The sequence below is a fragment of the Acomys russatus genome, chromosome 26 (genome assembly GCF_903995435.1).
Source record: "Acomys russatus chromosome 26, mAcoRus1.1, whole genome shotgun sequence".
NCBI classification, from domain to species: Eukaryota; Metazoa; Chordata; class Mammalia; order Rodentia; family Muridae; genus Acomys; species Acomys russatus.
This window is the reverse complement of record NC_067162.1, coordinates 16,978,347-16,996,745: the sequence shown is the minus strand read 5'-3', so window position 1 is coordinate 16,996,745 and position 18,399 is coordinate 16,978,347. Positions and strand designations below refer to the sequence as shown.

General features: G+C 39.1%; 1 protein-coding gene across 1 annotated transcript in view; it reads right to left on the bottom strand.

Annotated features, from left to right (window-relative positions):
- Positions 1 to 18,399, bottom strand: part of Chd9 (chromodomain helicase DNA binding protein 9) — a 169,260-nt gene that overhangs the window by 99,899 nt on the left and 50,962 nt on the right. Inside the window, exon 3 of the mRNA XM_051168827.1 lies at positions 13,446 to 15,060. Within this exon, the coding sequence (XP_051024784.1) occupies positions 13,446 to 14,897 (1,452 nt within the window). The 5' untranslated portion in view covers positions 14,898 to 15,060. The remainder of the gene's footprint in view (positions 1 to 13,445; positions 15,061 to 18,399) is intronic.

Sequence of the window (18,399 nt, the reverse complement as noted above, 5' to 3'; positions counted from 1 at the left end):
ATATAATCCCAGCACTTGGGAGGCAGGGGGCAGGCAAATTGCTGTAAATTGGAGGCCAGCCTGGTCTAAAAATTGTGTCCAGGATAGCCAAGGCTACACAGAGAAACCATGTCTTGAAAACAAACAAACAAACAAACAAACAAACAAAAATCTGTCAAATATATTTAATTATAGTTTGTTTTCCTTTTCTCCACAGCCTTCATCATATTAATTTCCCATTTGCTACATTGAGATTATGTAGAAAAATATCCTTACATGTAGGAAGTATTTATTAAAGATCTGCAACTTTTGTTCAAATGAGGTAAGCTAAAACAACTTTTTTAATACATTGCAATTTTCTACAGCTTGTGATACAGTACTTGTTTAGCATGCCTGGTGCATTTGGTTCAATCCCCAGGGAGAAAATGAGTGAATGAACAAATGAATGAATTTCTCCAGTCACAAAAGATAAATATAAAAGGCAAATATCCCATAATAACTTGATATAATAATTTATATAGTATTTTAGTTGTTGATAGTAAGCTGATGTTCTAGTTCTCATTTTTAGTCAAGGTTGGCCTTAACTAGGGGCCTAGACATCTTCAGAGCTGGAATTATAGATGTGTGCCACAATACCACACACAGCTAAGACTTAATTTTTAAGAGGGAAAGGATTCCCTGAGTGCTGGGGTTAAAGGTATGCACGGCCATGCCTGGCAAAATGTCATATTTATAATTTAAAATGTAAATTTTTCCTGTGATTGGCCTACTTAGGTTTCCCTAGTAGGTAACAATGACATTGCTTTTTTTTTCTTGTTAAAGTTAGAACCTTAGCCAGGTGTGGGATGCACACCTGTGATCCCAGCACTCAGGGATGCAGAGGCAGGCAGATCTCTGAGTTCAGGACCAGTCTGATCAACAGAGCAAGCCCAGGACAGCATAATTAACATTTAAGTTATATTCTAAAATAACAAGTAGTTTATCATGACAAGAAAACTGGACACATGTAGAACAATAGTAACCAATGTTAAAATCAAGTGATATATGTTATGATTAATATATCTAGATCTTATATAAAGGAAATCAAAGAATCAATAAATGATTATACAAAAATGGGAACTAAGGATGCTGACACATATCTATAATCTCACCACTTGGAGGCATAGGCAGGAAAGTCACAGGTTTGTAGCCAGCCTGGTATATATAGCTAGCGGCCCTACCAACTGCTATATACCAAAGCTATCTTTAAAAATAAAAGTCTGAGCACTCAGAGGCTAAGGCAAAAGAATTGTAAGATGGAAAAGGAGAGGGAGGGAAGGCAGGCAGGCAGGCAGGCAGGAAGGAACAAAACAAGAAAAAGAAAGAGATAGGTCGAGATAGGTTTGCTTCAATGCCAGAAGATTAGTAATTTTTAATTTACAATAAAGCCATGCATATTATACAAACAACATATATCTCACACTATATATCTTACCATATATATCTCATTTACAGTTTGTGTCACTTTCTTAATGTGCTCAATGAAGAGTATGTATTAATACATCAAATCACAAAATCATATCAAATTCATTTCTTGCTGAAAGCAATAAACAATATGAATTCATTAACCCATCTTTTTTTTTTCCCTCTGTGTAATGAATGAAACTTTTATTTGCCTTTCCCATAACTCACTTCAAACATCCCTCTAATTATCTTGTTTCCTTCCCCCACATTAACCCATCTTTAATACAAGAAGTTATTCTCAGTATAATAATAATGAGTTATGGAGCTGAATACTTGTTGTGCCAGAGTGGTGGCAGCGGCGGCGGCGGCGGCAGCAGCAGCAGCAGTGGCATACGCATTTAATCCCGGCACATGGGAGGGAGAGAGGTAGTTGGATCTCTGAGTTTGAGGCCAGCTTGGTCTACAGATCAAGTTGTAGGATAGCCATGGCTACAGAGAGAGACCCTGTCTCAAAAAACAAACAAAAACAAAAACCAAACAAACAAAGCATTTGTTGCGTTTGTAGAGTTCCTGGGTTTGGTTCCTAGCACCCTCATGATGGCTCACAACTGCCTTTACCTCCAGTTACAGAAGATCCAACACGCAACACCCTCTTCTGGCTTCCATGGGTACCAAACACACAAAATCGGTACACATACATACATGCTGGTACTCATGCAAACACATAAAATAAGTTAAGCTGGGTATTGTGTTATACATCTTTAATCCCAGCACTCAAGAACAGAAGCAGGTGGATTTCTGTGAGTTCAAGACTAGCCTGGTCTGGTTTTTCAAGAAAGAGTTTCTCTGTGTAGCCCTGACTATCCTATAAATCTCTCTATAGACCGGGCTAGTCTTGAACTCAGAGATTTGCCTGTCCTTACCTCCTGAATGGTTGGATTATCTCCTTACCTTTGTGGGTCATCATCATTAGTCTCCATGGCTTGCCTATGTGAGACAGTGTTTTGGTTTTTTTGTTTTGTTTTTGTTTGTTAAGCTATAAGCTATCACCTTGCTATGGTTTATCAGTTTAAGATAGTAACTACCATTCTTTATAAATGAAGTGGAAGCCAGGAGCAGTGGCACACACTGTAATCCCAGCCCTCAGGAAGGCAGAGGCAAGTGGTTCGCTGTGAGGTCAAGGCTAACCTGGTCTACAAAGCGAGTCCAGGATAGCAAGGGTTACACAGAAAAACCCTGAATTGAAAAACCAAACCAAGCAACCAAGCAACCAAACAAAAAGACTGGTGTTCTGTGAGACATTGGTGGGCTCTTTTAATGTGTGCTGCATGTATTTGTAGAGGTTAGAGAAATATGTCTGGTGTCCTTTATCACTCTCTGCCTACTTCCCTTACAACAGAACTTGTAGTTCACCATTTTTCAGTAAAGCTGATAGCCAGTAAACCCAGCCAAACTTGATTCTGTTGGGGTTACAGGTAAAAATAGTCATACTAAGCTTTTTAAAAGACAACATGGATGCTGAGGACCCGAACTCAGCTCTCATATCTGCACATCAAGAGTTTTTTTACCTACTGAGCCATCATCCCAATCCCTGATGAAATCCTGTTAACTCTCTTCATACATATTCACAGGTATTTATAGGCACCTAAATATTGAGTCCTACTCAAAAATTTTTTTCAAAACATTATTCTAAGAAGTTAGTGAATGCTAGGTTTTTTGTTTGGTTGGTTTTGGTCTTTGGAGACAGGGTTTCTCTGTGTAGCCTTAGCTGTCATGGACTCGCTTTATAGACCAGGCTAGCCTCGAACTGACAAGAGATCTGTCTGCCTTTGTTGCCCTGAGTGCTGGGATTACAGGTGTGCTACTGGATAGTTTTATATCAACTTGACACAACCTATAGTCATCTGAGAGGAGGGAACCTCAACTGAGAAAATGCCTCCATAAGATTGGGCTATAGGCAAGCCTGGAGAGCAGCAGCTCTCACCCTGTGTGGTCTGATTCCCCTGGGGGTCGCACACCAGACAGTCTGCACACCATATATTTACATTATGATTCGGAACAGTAGCAAAGTCACAATTACGAAGTAGCAACAAAATCATTTTACGGTTGGGGGTCTCACCATAGAGTGGTATTGCTCTCATTTCTGGTCACCTGTTAAATACTACAGCCTTTTACCTAGGATAGGAAACTGCTCCAATAGGCAAAGCATGGCCTTTCCAGCTCATTTTGCTTTAGGCATATGAGACTATAGAAAGATCTTGTCTAATGCTAAAATCCAAGAACCCATGAAAAGTCAGTTTGGAGATATACAAATACATATTCAAGTAAGGGAAAATACCTGTTCAAAGACTGTCCTTTTTCCACAATTTATAAATCACTCTCTGTATGGTAAATGTGCAAAATACTGTTTACACAGTTAGCCAGGGTGTGCGTAACTCAAAGCTGTAGTGTTTCATGATTATGCACTTAACATTTCTTCCTATATCAGGACCACCACACCATAGTAAAATATTTCTTCCGTTCATAATACTTTCTGAATATTTAGTTAAATAGAGAATTCTAGTCAGTCATATTTCACTACTTATTATAAAACAGCTATTTCAAAAATTTTAATTGACTAAGCCAAAGCACAAAATAGAAATTGTTCAGGAATTTACCTACAGCTAGAGGATTAATGCTTGGTTTTGATATTTTTGTCAAATCTTCTAGATTAATTTGCCCTTCTTTAACTAAGGAATTAGAGTATTGTAATTGCTACTCAGAAGCTACACGGACAATATAAATGATATATTCTATAACATGTCCGAAAATTACAGTCATAGAATTTTAAGAGTTGAAATAAGCTATCAAGTTAGCCCATTTCCCATCTATTACAGAACTCCTCCTATGAACATTCTGAGCTATTATTCTACTTCCCTGCTTTTGGTAAAAGGACATTATTGGAAACTCCTTCTACACACTACAATATGATCTCAGTTCTGCTTGCGAGGTCTCATTCTGGCCTCCAAAATCCTTCAAACATCTGAAGACAAATACTGCGTTTACCTTTGGGACAGTTGTTGTTATCTTACATACAATTTTTTCAGTTTTTTGTTTGTCTTGCTTTGGGATTGTTCTCTCTCTGCTAATTGATAAGCTATTACCAACATTGCCTGAAGAAACTCATGGTCTGCTATTAACTGAAGGGTCTCAACAGTATGGGTTGGGGCATGGCTGTGTGTGCCTACATCCTGGAAGCGGCCAAAGCATACTAGATTACCTCCTCCTTAATCATTCCCCACCTTATTTCCTCCATACAGTGTCTCAATGGACTTGGAGCTCAGCATCTTTTCACTGGACTAGCTGGCCAGCAAGTCCCAACAAATCCTCCTGTTGCTGCCCCTCACAATGTAGGAGTTAGTGCACAGTACCCCTGGTGTTGAGGATCTGAACTCAGGTCCTCTGCTCACACAGCAAATGCTCTTACCCAATGTGTCATCTCCCCAGAAGTGGTAATGTTGACTTCTGAATGGGACAGGAAGGGGAAATTAGCATAAGATTGATGTATTGTATAAAGCACTAACATACTTACCCAAAGTGATAACGGAATCAAATTAAGTGGGGTTGAATTAATAGTGACTGCTTACTATGCAACTTGATGATCATTATCTTCTCTGTACCTCAGTTTCCTCCCATGTAAATTAAAGCAAATGATCAAATCAAAATAAAATGTTCAGTGTGAGGGCCCAATGTGTTAATGTGTGTCAAGTATTTTAGGTATAGCACTTATGTTTTGCCAAGCACTATTCTGTTAGCTATTACACTTTCTTAGCAGGATGCCGTGGTGCCTACCTATTTGGTTAATCCTAGGCTTTGGGAAGCAGAAGCAAGAAGACAGTCACACATGGGTGGTAGACCCCACCCAGCTAGGGGATCTGTCTCACTGGTTGCTTATGTAACAAAGTGTCAACAATGAGGCTTGGCTTCTAACTTTGTTTCCTTAAAAAATTGCAAAACTGTTGGTACAACAGACCCCACTGGCTACTTACATAACAAAGAGTCAACAGTGGTTATCTTTCCTAACAGCTTCACAAGTTCTTATTTCATCCTTTTCCTCCCCCTCTCTCCTCTTTCTCCCTTTTTGAGACAAGGTGTCACTAAATAGACCAAGCCTGCAATGAGCTCCTTATCTTCTGGCCTTAATCTCCAGAGTGAGGAAACACAGTCATAACCCCTATCTACTCAGTATCACATGTACAAATATTTTTTACATATTTGTCTTTTATATAACTCAACTATTTATAGCAACCTTGTATTAAATTTATCTTGAAAATATTATCTTAAAAATGTGCCTTATGGCTGGGTGTAGTGGCACATGTCTTTAAATCCCAGCACTACGGAGGTAGAGACAGAAGGATCCCTGAGATCGAAGCACAGCTAGGGCTCTACAGAGAAACCCTGCCTTAAAAAAAAAGTCTTGCATCAGCTACCCAACCTAACTTTTAACAGTTTTTAAGTAGTAATTATCTCTGTAGCTTAAAAGGAAACAGAGCATCATATATAAGCACATCTAAAACAGCATTTCCTGTTTTGAACAGCAGCTAAGCCACCCTACATCTCATTGCTACAGGACTTGTACAGTGAATTTAACTCACATGTTATTTTCACTTTGCAAAGACAAAAACTAAAGACTGTTATAAAACAGAACTAAATATTTGTCATAAAAGATTTTTTAAAAAGGTTTTAAGAGTGTTAACTCTCTCAAAATTCTTCTCTCCCAAAAGATGAAGATAAGTGAATATTTTCTCCACTTACAATGTTGTAAACATTCATTTGGAGGCTGGAGAGATGGCTCAGTGGTTAAGAGTACTGGTTGATCTTCCAGAGGACCCCAGTTCAATCCCCAGCACTCATATGATAGCTCTCAACTGTCTGTAACTCCTGTTCCAAGGGATCTGACACCCTCACACGGATGTACATGCAGTCAAAACACCAATGTACATAAAATAAAAATGCACAAATTAAAAATCACTGGGAAACACTTGAGTTGACTTCTCCTCTCCCCTTTCCTACTATCCCATACCCAGGCCTCTTTCCTTACCTTTTTTCTCCTTTTCAAGCGATAAATAAGCAGAATGGCACAAAGCCATTAATCCCAGCACCAGGGAGGCAGAGATAGGTCTCACTATAAATTTGAGACCAGCCCTGTCCACACAGAGTTCCAGGCAAGCCAAGGTAAATAGTGAGCCCTTGTTATAAGCTTTTGACATTTGTCCACATGACCGCCATTGAGGGAGAAGAAGAGGCAAAGCTTAGAAATACTCTTTAAATATTCAGTGTTCTCGTCTGAGTTTTCTAAATTTGAGTGAAGTGCTACCAGTTACTTTTCAGAAAGTAGTTCAAAGAATATCTCATCTAGAATATAGGATTTAGCTCAGAAGTTATTTTTCTTGTTGGTATGTGTGCACAGCTGTACAGCATAGAGCACACGTGGAAAACAACTTTTGGAGTCTGTTTCAAACTCATGTGGACAGACATGTGTAGGAAGTGCTTTTACCTGCTGCACCATCTCACCAGGCCTATCTCAGAATTAGTTTTTATGAAAAAAAGAATAAAGGAAACACTCATATTTCTTTAAGTCCCCAAACTTCTATAATACTGCTTGCTAGTTTAATCCAAAACAAAATTATTGAAGAGATAGAGCTAAAGAAACCTGATTTTAAGAAGAAAGAAAGAAAGAAAGAAAGAAAGAAAGAAAGAAAGAAAGAAAGAGGAAAAGCCAGACATGGTAGTGTACACTTTTAATCCAAGCACTCAGGAGGCAGAGATCTCCATTAATACCAAGCCTGGTCTATAGAGTGAGGTCCAGGACAGCAGGGCTACACAGAGAAAGCCTATCTTGAAAAAACAAAACAATAACAAAACAAACAAACAAAAAAGACACTGGGGCTGGAGAGATCACTCAATGGTTAAGAGTACTAGCTGCTCCTCCAAAAGACCTGGGTTCACCCACATATGTAACTCACAACATATGTAACTCCAGTTCCAAGGGAACTGATCCCCAGTTCTGGCCTCCTTAGGGACCAAGCACACAAGCAATATACAAACATATATGTAGGTATAACACCCGTACACATAAATTTTAAAAATTAAAAAAACATTCCAAATGCCCTTTGTAAATTTTTGGACATTGTATTCATAAAAGGAGAAAAGTTAGTAGCTTTTAAACTTTTTCAGCTTATTAATACAGAGCAAAATGTTGTTTTTAAAAGATGGCCTTTGGGGGCTGGAGAGCTGGCTCAGGGGTTAAGAGCACTGACTGCTCTTCCAAAGGTCCTGAGTTCAATTCCCAGCAACCACATGGTGCCTCACAACCATCTATAATGAGGTCTGGTGCGTGTCCCGCTTCTGTCATGCAGGCACACATGCAAATAGAATACTGTACACACAATAAATAAATAAATATTTAAAAAATAAAAATAAAAAACGGCCTTTACTATTACTATTTATTTGTGTGTATATGCACATATCGAGGACAGAAGGCGTTAAGACTCCGCTGTAGCTGGAGTTATAGGCAGCTGTGAGCTCTTCGGTGTATGCAGTGGGAATAATGCTCGGGTCCTCTGCAAGAACAGTCAGTGCTCTTAACCACTGAGCCAGCTCTCCAACTCCCAAGATGGAGTTTTAAAAGAATATCACTTGGCTGCTGGAGCGATGGCCCAGAGGTTAAGAGCACTGACTGTTCTTCCAGAGGTCCCGAGTTCAATTCCCAGCAACCACATGATGGCTCACAACCATCTATAATGTGACCTAATGTCCTCTTCTGGCATGCAGGCATACATGCAAGCAGAAACATTGTTTACATAATAAATAAATAAATTTTTTGTTTGTTTTTTATTTTTTGAGACAGGGTTTCTCTGTGTAGCCTTGGCTGTCCTAGACTTGCTTTGGAGATCAGGCTGGCCTCAAACTCACAGCAATCTGCTTGCCCCTGCCTCCCGAATGCTGGGATTAAAGGCATGCGCCACCACACCCAGCTTAAATTAATATTTTAAAAAAACAATTCATTTTCAATGTCTGTATGTTTATATGCTAGCAATGGAGGAAGCTACATCACTCATCTATGTGACCCTGCAAATTTAAAAAGAGAAATGTTACTACTTTCAAAGCTGGAAACATCTTTAGAAAATCATGAATTGAAAAACGATACAAAAACCAACAAAACATGTTCGTTCTTAGAAAACAAAATCAAGCAGGAAACTAAATAAGTTTAATGATTCATAAGTTAATCATACATTGGACAAAGCAATAATTAAAGCCAGTAAAAGACTACAAAGAAACCGAATAGATGAACTGTCATTGGAGAATTTCTCCAGGGTCCTTCTAACATGCTTGACCCTGCCTCCAGTAGAGGGAGCAAAATCCTAACACTCAACAAGTGGAATGGAGGCGAGGTATGTGCCTTTAAAGTTTACGTAAGTGTATCGTTGGTACAGTCATCTTAGACATTCCTAAACCTGTGCATTGATGCTCTGGTTGCAAAAGATAGAAACATAAAGTGAGACTTGATCTGGAAGCTTCTTTCGTGCACAGTCTGCCTCACAGTCACAGAAAGTGCTATGCAGACTGCTGGGAGAGAACTGTCATCAACAGTTTTCACTCAGCTGTGACCCTTGTGTGCTAAACTATTATCTACCCAGCAAGATGTGCCACTGGTGCAACAGTGACAAGTCTGTTTTGAGGATAACCCAGAGCTGTCTGACTGGATTTGGGATGCCCCACATCTGATACTGTAAACCTTGTCAAAAGAGCCTATGGCTGGAAAGGTTGTAGGCTGTTGTTTTGCTGAGTGGATATGATGTGCCTATCAAATTGCCTTCTAAATAATCGTGTTATGCCATTAGATTGTAGCTTCTGTCAGCTTTAAGTCAGAGAAGCATTATTTTTGCAGTGGACAGCAATTAACTACTGGTCAAAGTGCTGAGAGTAAGTGAATTTGAATGTTCTGCCCTAAATGGGACATCTGTATTGCCAATCCAAAGCTCAGAGAACATTTCACAAGCGGCAGCATAAAGACTGTCACAATGGAAGGAAGGGGTAGAGTGCTGTGTGGTGTTGTCTCCAAGGCCTATGTCTACTGCAGCTGTGATTACCTCTTAAACCTGCATATGATTGGATCCATCACCAACTTTCAGTCATGGAAGCTGGAAAGGTTCACTAGGTTCTGCCCCTTTCTGAGAACCTATAGGCAGTTGCTAGGGGAGGGAGAGAGATTTTCATTACTGTTTATAGCCATTGTCAAAGTGTTCAGGTCTCTATAAATAGTTCCTCAGCCACACTTCTATAAGCAACTGTAATGAAAATCATTAGGTCACACAACAAACAAAAGCAAAAACGAGACTGGTTGGAAAGAGGAGGTGGACCAAGAGGAGGAGACAAGAAGTTAATACAGCATATGTTAATATGATCAAAATACTTTATATGCATTAAATATATATATATATATGATATACGCATATATATTATATGTATGAAAAGGTTATAACAAAGTTTTCTATTATGTATAATTAATATATGCTAATAAAAATTTAAAACTAGTGTACTGAAATGTTATTTGAAATAAAACAAAGCTGGATTTGGTAGCAAAGGCTTCTAAATCCCAGATACATGTGAGGCTGAGGCAAAGGACTGTAAACTTATAGCCTTCCTGCACTACAGAGTTAGTTCAAAGCTAACCTAAGCAACTTAGTAAGAATCTGCCTTGAGCCAGGTACGGTGGCTCACTCCTTCAATCTTAGCTCTTGGGAGGCAGAAGTGGAAAGATCTTTGACTTCCAGGTTCCAGGCCAGGCAGGATGACTGGTGTACATGCAGATACAGCACTCATTTTTTTTTTAAAGAGGGCTGATGGTTTAACTCAGTGGCAGAGTGCTTGCCTATAATGCACAAGGCCCTGAGTTGATCCCCTAATCATTAACTAGGTACATAAGTAGGTATATTAGCCAGGTGTGATGTCATAGATCTGAAATCCCAGCACTCAAGAGATAGAGGCAGGAAGATCAAGGTCATCTATAGGAAATTTGAAGTCAAGGCCAGCTTGTAAAAGACGAGATCTGGTCTAACCAAAAACAAAACAAAACAAACAAAAAACCCCAAAACCCAAAGTGTCTCATTGTATACTCATTTTCACAGGTAAAAATACTGGAATATTTCAGTTGGCAGAAGAAGGAGGATCTATGTGAGTTTAAGGCCAGCAAGGTCTATGGAGTGAGTTCTAGATTAGCCAGGGCCATAAAGTGTGAGGTTTTTTGTCTCAAAAAAAAAAAAAAAAAAAAAATTAAATTGAAACAGGCCTGGAGAGATGGCTCATAGGTTAAGAGCACTGCCTACTCTTTTAAAGGTACTCAGCTCAATACCCAGCAACCACACGGTGGCTCACAACCATCTGTAATGAGATCTGGTGCCCTCTTTTGGCATGCAGATGTACATGCAGGCAAAACACTATATACATAATAAATAAAATAAATAAATCTTTTTTTAAAAATTGATACATTTCATAAATACATAATTTAATAAGACTTCATAAAATATTACACTTAGTATGTTTTTTTAGGAAGATAATACTCTCACATGACAAAAATGGCAAAATACAAGTGAAAGTACAAATGTATTACCCCGAAAAAAACCTATTTCCTTCTGGTATGTTTTCATTTGCATATTAGAATACTACTATAAAAATATATAGTTATATAGGCATTTATTAAGTACCCAAGTATAGGTCAAAGGCAGAGGCAGGTGATCTCTGTTGAGTTCGAGGCCAGTGTAGTCTACAGAATGAATTCCAGAACAGCCAGAGCTACATTGTTAGACCCTGTCTCAAAGAAAAAGAGTACCTAACTATAATCTAATAGTTCCAAGTACTTTAAAATCTTTTGTTAATCTTTCCCAACATCTATTATATAGATGATATTGCTAGTGTGTGTGTGTGTGTGTGTGTGTGTGTGTGTGTGTCTGTGTGTGTATGTGTGTGTTCTGAGACACGGTCTATGTGGCCCTGGCTGTCCTGGAACTCTCTGTGTAGACCAGGGTGCCTCAAACTCACAGAAATCCACCTGCTTCTGCTTCCCAAATGCCAGGACTAAAAGCATGCAGCACTATACTCTAGCTCACTGTTTTATAATTTAAAGATGAGGAAGCAGGCTGGAGGGATAACTCAGTGGTTCAGAGTCTTACTGCTCCATCAAAGTACCGAAGTTCAGATCTCAGCACTCATATCAGGTGGCTTGCAAATGCCTGTGATGCCAAGTACTCATGCAACCCCCTTCTGACCTCTAAGGGTAGACACTCACGCAAATAAAGTAAATCTTTCTTACTTTGTTTTGTTTTTCAAGACAAGAGTTTCTCTGTGTAGCCCTGGCTGTTCTAGAACTTGCTCTATAGATCAGTCTGGACTTGAACTCAAGAAATCTGCCTACCTCTGTTTCCCAAGTGCTAGATTAAAAGGCTGAGTTACCACACTCGGCTATAAATAAAATAAACCACCCCCAAAAGATGAGAAACTGGAGCATACAGATATTATGTAACTAATTCAAAAATCACACGTCTGAAGTATGAGGAGCCAAAGTCTAATGCACAGAATCTGGTTGCACTACCTGCACTCTGAACTATTTTTATCATGATCGTAATTTGGAGTTATGTCTTATTCCTGGGGTATCATTAACATTTTCTCGGTGTTAGCCTTCAAGGTCTTTTTAATGTTCATAGTAGTCCATTAAATTTGTATATAATAATAAGCTGTGATGTTTCCAGTTCCCTCCTATAAACATCAAATACCTTTGGGGGCTGGAGAGATTGTTTGGCAGTTAAAAGCACTGGCTACTCTTCCAGATGACCCTGGCTCAATTCCCAGCACCTACATAACAGCCCACAACCATCTGTAACTCCAGCACACGGGGAGCCAATAACCTCTGCTGGCCTCTGTGGGTCTCAGGAATGTACGTGGTACATAGACATGCAAACAGGGAAAACACTCACACAGATAGAATAATACATTTTAACAATATATTTTGGATATATTATTTTTGCTATGTTTGTATCAAAATGTTTTCCAACATTATTTCCAAAATGCATACATTTTGAAATGTAGTCTATCAGTGAATAAAACCATGCACATTAGTACTTTCCCCATGAATATGTCAGCACTGAGCATGAACATTAGGACTGGTGAAATGGCTCAGTAGGTAAGGGTGCTTGCTGCCAAATCTGGTGACATTAAGTTTGGTCCCAGAATCTCGATCAGAAACAGAAAAGAGAGTCCCAACCTCTACATGCACATCAGCATGCATGCTTCCAATACATTCACGTATACACATATTAAACAAATGTAAAAAGACATTTTAAAAGCATGAATGTCAAAAATTGTTTCTAATAAATGAAACAAATGATCTACATTTTATGATTTTTTTCAATACACTGAATTTTAACTGAAGTTCCACATTACCTTGGCTTTACAATTTTGATGTGTGTTTTGTTTCTCCACAGCTTTTCTAATACATCCAAAGTGGCCTAAACTTGCAACCCTGCCCCAGCCAGCTGCAAGCTAAGATTACAGAGGTGAGTGCCACAGTGCCTGTTTTGTCAGTTTCTTCCTCTGTGCTTTGCTCAGCAATCAGAGAGATGTTGGGTGTGCAAATAGATCTGTATGAGCTTGTATAGGACCATCAGCTCTATGCCTATCTTATTCATACCAAACCATTGCCAGCCTGCTGTTTCCTATTTAATTATTGTGATTACTAAGGTTTAATTTTGACAAAATAACCTTCTGTTAAAAGTAAACACAAAAGCAACAAGACATATTAAAAGTTACAGCTCCAAAACACCAAGAATCGCTTCTTAATAAGATCGCAACAGCAAGATAAACCTGTCAAAATATGCACACTCAATAGAATTCTGATTTTAGGAAATCCTGAATCGGTTTCGTTTAAAGTGAACTGAGTAGAAGCCTACTCCCCGTCAGACAGCCCCAATAAAAACAGAACTACATACCTGTCGCTGTAAACATAGATGGTTTCTGTTGTGTAAGTGCTGATGGTTAGACAATGAGGAAGGCCAACTCCGAGCCTGATATTGCAACTGAGTTTGAGCCAGGTCAGAAGGCCGTGCTACAAGATGTGAAGTAAACTGCCGATCAAGGTCAGGATCTAAAACATGATTGGAATTATCTTGTCCAAACGGTGATTCATCAAACTGGGGGAGGAGACCCTCCTGAAGGAGGTCTTCTGGGTCAAGTCCAGCAAATGGTTCCGGGTGAGAGTCCACTTGATGAAGCAAATTATCTTCTAATGAAGAAAAACCATTAGTTTCCACATGATCATTGAAATGACCCATTTGAGGTCCTGGGTCAACAGGATCTGGGAAGTTCATGTCCACAGGAGATAATTTTGAATTGCTATAATTACCCTGAGGATGTGACGAATGCAACATTTGAAAATTATTCGAATTCAATGATGGAGTGGGGTTCAGCATATGCTGAGTGGATTCTTGCTTAATTCCCCGATGAGGTGAAAAGGAGTTACTTCCAGCAAAATCGGGTAGAGTCTGATGTGTATGACTGGGTGCAAGAAGAGCAGGTGACTGCAGGAGACTGCTTGGTGACACGCGACCACTAGAAAAGGAATAATGTGCAGGAAACTGCTGCGAGTTGCTCACAGAACAGGAAGTCAGGCTGGGAGACGGTCTGTTAAAATTGCCTTCCTGGTGATTGCCACACTTGAGGAAGTGTGCTGGAGGGTTTGCTGTCTGAGAAAACTGCACTGGAAGGGACTGCTGTGAGGAGGGAGCGTGAGTGAGGTGTGGCGGGTGGTCAGCATTAACTCTGTGCGCGCCAGACACATTGACATCCATAAAACTTTTAGACTGGCCAAGAGAATTTTGCCCTGGGTTAAGATTACCTCTGTTTTGTTGTGAGCGAAGTGAAGTACATTGTGTTTGATGTTCACTGGCCTGAAATAAGGCAAAATCATGGTGTGCCACAAAGCTTTTATTTTGATGTAGAGAGTGCGAATGTCCTTGATGAAAGGGGGATCCATTTTGATTAGAAAGGCCAGTAGTTGTCTGATGACCCCACATTGGACTGCCATCTGCTACATCTTGAAACAAACCATTGGGTTGGTTTTGAGGGTGGATTGGAGAGCAATTAAATTGAGAATGTGGAGATAATACATGTTCAGCTGGGCTGCCAAAAGACTGATTAACTTGATGAAATTTCATTGAGTCAAACTGATTTAACTGTTCAAAATCCGTCATCTTCTGATGCGTTGGAGTACCTTGAACATGGTTTAGAGAGTCTATGTGCAAAGGCTCAAACTCTGCACCCAAGTTCAACTCGTCAACTAGTGAGACCGGTCCTGGCTGTACAAATGCATCATCTGATAAGCCTTCTAAGGTCTCACCAAAAAGATTAGCATCATCAAAAAAGTCCATCATTGGGTCTGTCATTTTGAAACTCCAATGACAGTTTGAGTTGTTCACTCCAAGCAGAGTACGTTCAGCTTCCTTGCGGTAGATATTACCGTATCATTTCTGAGGGTTGTCAACTAATCCAAAACAGGTCAGTGTTCATTATTGCTCTACAGGCTACATGTCATGACACGTCAGAATCCTAGGAAAATAAGAATAGAAGGAATTTAAAATTAGTAGTAGGTATTTGTTAAGTTTATATAAACAAAACTTAAACACAGTACTTTGTGTGTGATAATTCATTGCAAATTATTATTATTATTATTATTATTATTATTATTATTATTATTATTATTATTAACAGAGGAACACAGGCTTCTGTGGCAGATATAAGTATTCATTTGAAAGTAAAAATGCCTCACACCCTCTTCTGGCTCTGAGGGCATAATCTTCAAAAATAAATCTAAAAAAAAAAAAAAAAAAGAAAGTAAAAATGCACATTTCTTTACTTTGAAGTATACATATTATGATGGAATAATGTAAAAGAATCCCTACAGTGTGTCACCCAGCCATGCCGAGCACTTCGAGTCAGTGATTAGAACGACTAGGCACTGCCCTTCAAAATGTTGTAGATTTACAGGAGCTACTGTCAGGTGTTCCTGGGTTCATCAGTAGATTATGGTCGCCTTCTCCAGATCCCACAGGGTATATGCAGAAATGCCAGAAGCACACTTTTAAAGATGTCAGGAGAAGGTGACCCAGAATGAAATAAAACTCATGTGGATTGGTTGGCTGACAGCACTAGCACGAGTGTGCTGCAGTGTGCTGGAACATTCCCTCACGTAGCTCACACGGTGCTTTTGCTTCTCTACCAAGGAAGAGCAGCCTAATAGCCAAATGACTTAGGCTCCTGTGAAGGAAATGCACGAATCTTCCTACGGCCAGCTACACTCATTACTACATCACTAGCGAAGCTGCTAAATCATTAGGAATATACTTGTTTCATATTTTACTTATCAAACTATGCAAATGCTGGAATTCAGGCTAAACAGAAAACAAACAGGGGCCTGAGCTAAACAAATGATAAAATTATAACAATCTTTAAAAAAAAAAAAAAAAGCTTAAGTCAGGAATGATGGCGCACGCCTTTAATCCCAGCACTTGGGAGGCAGAGGCAGGAGGATCTATGTGAGTCTGAGGCCAGCCTGATCTATAGAGTGAGTTCCAGGATAGGCAGGGCTGCAAAGATAAACCCTATCTCAAACAAAATAAAACACATGCACATGCGCGTGCGCGCACACACTCACACACACACACACCCCTAAATAAAATCTCTACTAACTAGTCAACTATAGAGATTTTTTTTTTTTTTTAATTCTGAAAAGTAACAACTACCAAATTTATTTTGTTTGTTTTTGTTTTTCAAGACAGGGTTTCTCCATGTAATAGCCCTGGCTGTCCTAGAACTCACTGTGTAGAGCAGACTGGCCTAGAACTCACAGAGATCCACCTGTCTTTGCCTCCCAAATGCTCAGATTTAAGCCATCACCTCCCAGCTCAACTACCAAATTTGCATAAGTTATCCCTAGATGTTGATCACAATGGTATCTATTGCTTTAGTAAGCCACACGCAGCCACAGTCTAGAATACATGGGGAGTCTCCAAGGACAGTCTGGGCTCACGTGTAAAACCTTTTCTCAAAACAAAACCAAAACAAGCATTTGGAATATAAAATACTTTACAAAAATCTTAACTGGAGAAAACTATGGTGTAAAATGGGATGACGTGAAGAACAGTGCAGGAGGAGGTTGGGGTGATGGAAGCCCAGGTACTGCAGTTGTCCCTTGAGTCGCAGAGTAGAAAGTTATTCACTGTACACAAATTGTGAGGGTAAAAATAGAAATAATAGCTCATAGCAATTTACTTATCCTTAACTTGGTTTTAGGAAGAGTAGATACAATAAAACAATTAGAAAGAACACATTACTGTGGAACTTTTTAGAGTTTCACTGGGTTGGAATACATTATAATATATATAATACATGGTACAAAATACTCCTCCAATCCTAGTCAGATGAAAGCCTAGTGTTTACTTCATCAAGATGAAAAGCTTTGACCTGAGAAGTTTCTGGCTACATCACTAAAATCAAGAGCCCAAGGTGGGAAGGCACGGCACTGCACACCTGCAATCCCAGCACTCAAGAGCCAGAGGCAGGCAGATCTTTGAGTTCTAGGCCAGCCTGGTCTGCAGAGCAAGTCCCAGGGCAGCCAGGGCTACTCCACAGAGAAATCCAGTCTCAAAAAAAAAAACAACAAAAAACAAAAAAAAAATATATAAATTATATCTAAAATGTGTAAGGACTTATATCTAGAACATATAAAGCATTTTCAAGAAGTTACTAGTAATAAAATAGCCCAAATATTTCTTTTTAATCTAGCTAATTCTCCAAAGTTATATAAATCTCTAGTAATGACAAGGAAAAAAATCCAACCCCATTAATTACCACAGAACTATAAACCAAAATCATAAAAGATCACACAGAGAAATCCTGTATCAAACAAACAAACAAAAAAGAAAGGAAGGAAGAAAGGAAGGAAGATCATTTCTTAACCATTAGAATGACAAAGTAAAAACACCAAGAAAATAACTGAATGCAAGAGTGGTTAAGCAGAAAAAGAAAGGAAGGAAGGAAGGAAGGATGAAAGAAAGGAAGGAAGATAGATTGAAAGAGCGAGTCAGTGAATTTATACAATTAGTGATAAAAATGTAGCTTCTGTAGAAAAGTCTGGCAAGTCCTCAAAACTTTAAAACTACAGTTTCCTTCTAGTTTAATAATTGCACTTCTCAATAAATAACCAATGGAATTTAAAGCAAACACTTAAACACAAACTTACATGGCAATGCCCAATGCAGTATTTATTCACAATACCCAAATGGGAAACAAGCAGCTGTCTAACTGATAAATACATAAATAAAAGGATGGTATATTTGTATAATGAAGTATTAGTAATAAAAAGAAGTGAGCTGGACTTGGTGGTACTGGCTTATAATCACAGTTACTTGGAGACTGAAATTTAAGGTCACAAGTTCAAGGCTGGCTAGCCTGGGCTACAGATTGAGTTCAAAGCAGCCTATGTGACTTGCTGAGACCTTGTCTCAAAACAAAACTAAAGTCTATGGTAGAATTCTTTTATAGCATGTATAAGGACCTGGGTTCAACTCCCAGCGTTGCAAAAACTAAAACTCTAACAAAAATGAAACACTGACTCATAACTGATAACTGTGAAAACCTTACACTAAGTGAGAGAAAACAATTACAGAGGTGTACTCTGCTTCCCCCACACCCTCCTTTGCAGACAGAGTTTCAATATGTATCCCAGGCTGGCCTCAAACTTGCCATCTTCCTAACAAATCTATAGAGATTTGTAGGTTAGTGGTTATAAAGCTGAAGGTAGGGTGGATGTGTGGTGTGACTGGTGACCAGTGAATACTGGCCACATGTTTCGAGGTGATGAAAATGTTCTAAACTGGTTACAGTGAT